At 42.9% G+C, this 1,588-nt stretch overlaps 1 protein-coding gene across 1 annotated transcript; it reads right to left on the bottom strand.

Annotated features, from left to right (window-relative positions):
• On the bottom strand, nt 3-1,582 carry LOC104738193 (serine/threonine protein phosphatase 2A 57 kDa regulatory subunit B' iota isoform-like; the record flags this gene model as incomplete). The annotated part of the gene is made up of 2 exons (XM_010458407.1): nt 415-1,582; nt 3-251 (listed from the first exon to the last, which is right to left on the bottom strand). Coding segments are annotated over exons 1-2 (1,413 nt in total), but the record flags the coding sequence as incomplete, so codon positions are not given.

Below are 1,588 nucleotides of genomic sequence, written 5' to 3' on the forward strand. Positions count from 1 at the left end.
TTTTCCGCTGCAGAACATTGCTTTGCTTCGTCCTCCTTAAAGCGGGAGTGGCAAGACATGAACAGAGCCTCGTCCATTTCACAGAACATTTTTCTTACGTTTAAGGTTAAGTTTAGTACGGATTGGTTCCAGTGGTCTTGAGCATTCTTTTCTAAGGCAGTGAACATGATTGGTAAGATGGCTTGCCGGTTGTGTCCAATCAAGTTCACAATTTGATCATTGTTCCACAAGAATAAAGCTCTTTCAGAAACCTGAAACACACAAGAAGCCCCATTTGGTTTCAACTTCACAAGCTTGTATCATGCTCTTGCAAATCAAACCATACACAAGAACTATGAATTGATATCTGTAAAAGCGTTCCTCCGAAATTCTTCATTAGTGGATAATAATGTCTATTAAGAAATAGGAATGTACCTGAAAGTGGGAACTGGTTACACAACAAGCAATCCGCAAGAAGAGAGGGACCATAATCTTTTGGAATTCCATCACACTCATTGCTTCTAAAATCTCTTCGACCTCCCCAAGAAACATGACTTCCTTTTGGCTGTTTGTGATAGGCCAGAACTTCAATAAACCTTTTATCACAACACTACCCAATTTAGGCTCCTTATCTATGAACTGAGTGATGCAGTAAGATAGCTGCTGGAAGTAGTTTCCAACAGATTTAGGCTTATGCAATGGAATCAACACTCTCCACAAGAAGATCTTGTGCTCTTCTTTCAAGGGCAAAGCAAACCCGCTCACTATACTCCCAAAAATCTCCAAAAGCTCAGCGATACCGCTATGCTTCTCAGTCTCAAACACAAACCGGTAGAATATATTGCTCATGGACTTGCGTACAAAGGGCCTGTGAACCATGAATTTACCATACACACGATGCAGAATCGTCTTCAAACACTCCCGTTCTCTAGGATCCTCGGAATCAAACAAGTCAAGCAACCTGACAATGAAAGCATGATCAAGATACTTCTTTGCCAACTTAGCATCAAGACAAGGTGAAGTGATAAACTTAAGCAGCAAATCATAGACGATTTGCAAATGAGGCCAAGCAGGGTCGAACATTGGCTCATCATCATCGTTCTCGCCGCCACCACCGCCGCCACTAGACCGGTAATTAGGAGGGAAAACCCTAAAGAGATTCACAGCACACATTCTACACATGGCGAGAATAGCTGGCTCAGTAAACTTAACAGAACCTGAAGCAACAAAATCAAGAAGCTCCAACAAGGTCTGCCTTTTCACATCTTTCTCAATAGAGTTTTTACCAGGGTCGGAGAAATCAAATGTCACACAGCATAAACTAACTTTACTCACAAAGAGATTCAATTTCTCCGAGGTTGGTACATCCTTGAACGGTACCAAAGGCTCAATCCCAGCAACAACACTAGCTGGGAACACAGCAGATGACATACGTTTCCCTGAGTTAGATCGAACCGGACCAGAACCAACACCACTACCAGCTCCGGATCTCTGAACCGGAGAAGGAACCTGACCGGAACTCGAACGATTCAGCTCTCCTCCACCAGACTCAGATTTTGAAGACTTCCGAGGAAGCTTACTCAGAAACTGCTTAAACATTATCTTTCCC

Source organism: Camelina sativa, chromosome 13 (assembly GCF_000633955.1).
Source record: "Camelina sativa cultivar DH55 chromosome 13, Cs, whole genome shotgun sequence".
Taxonomy (NCBI): Eukaryota; Viridiplantae; Streptophyta; class Magnoliopsida; order Brassicales; family Brassicaceae; genus Camelina; species Camelina sativa.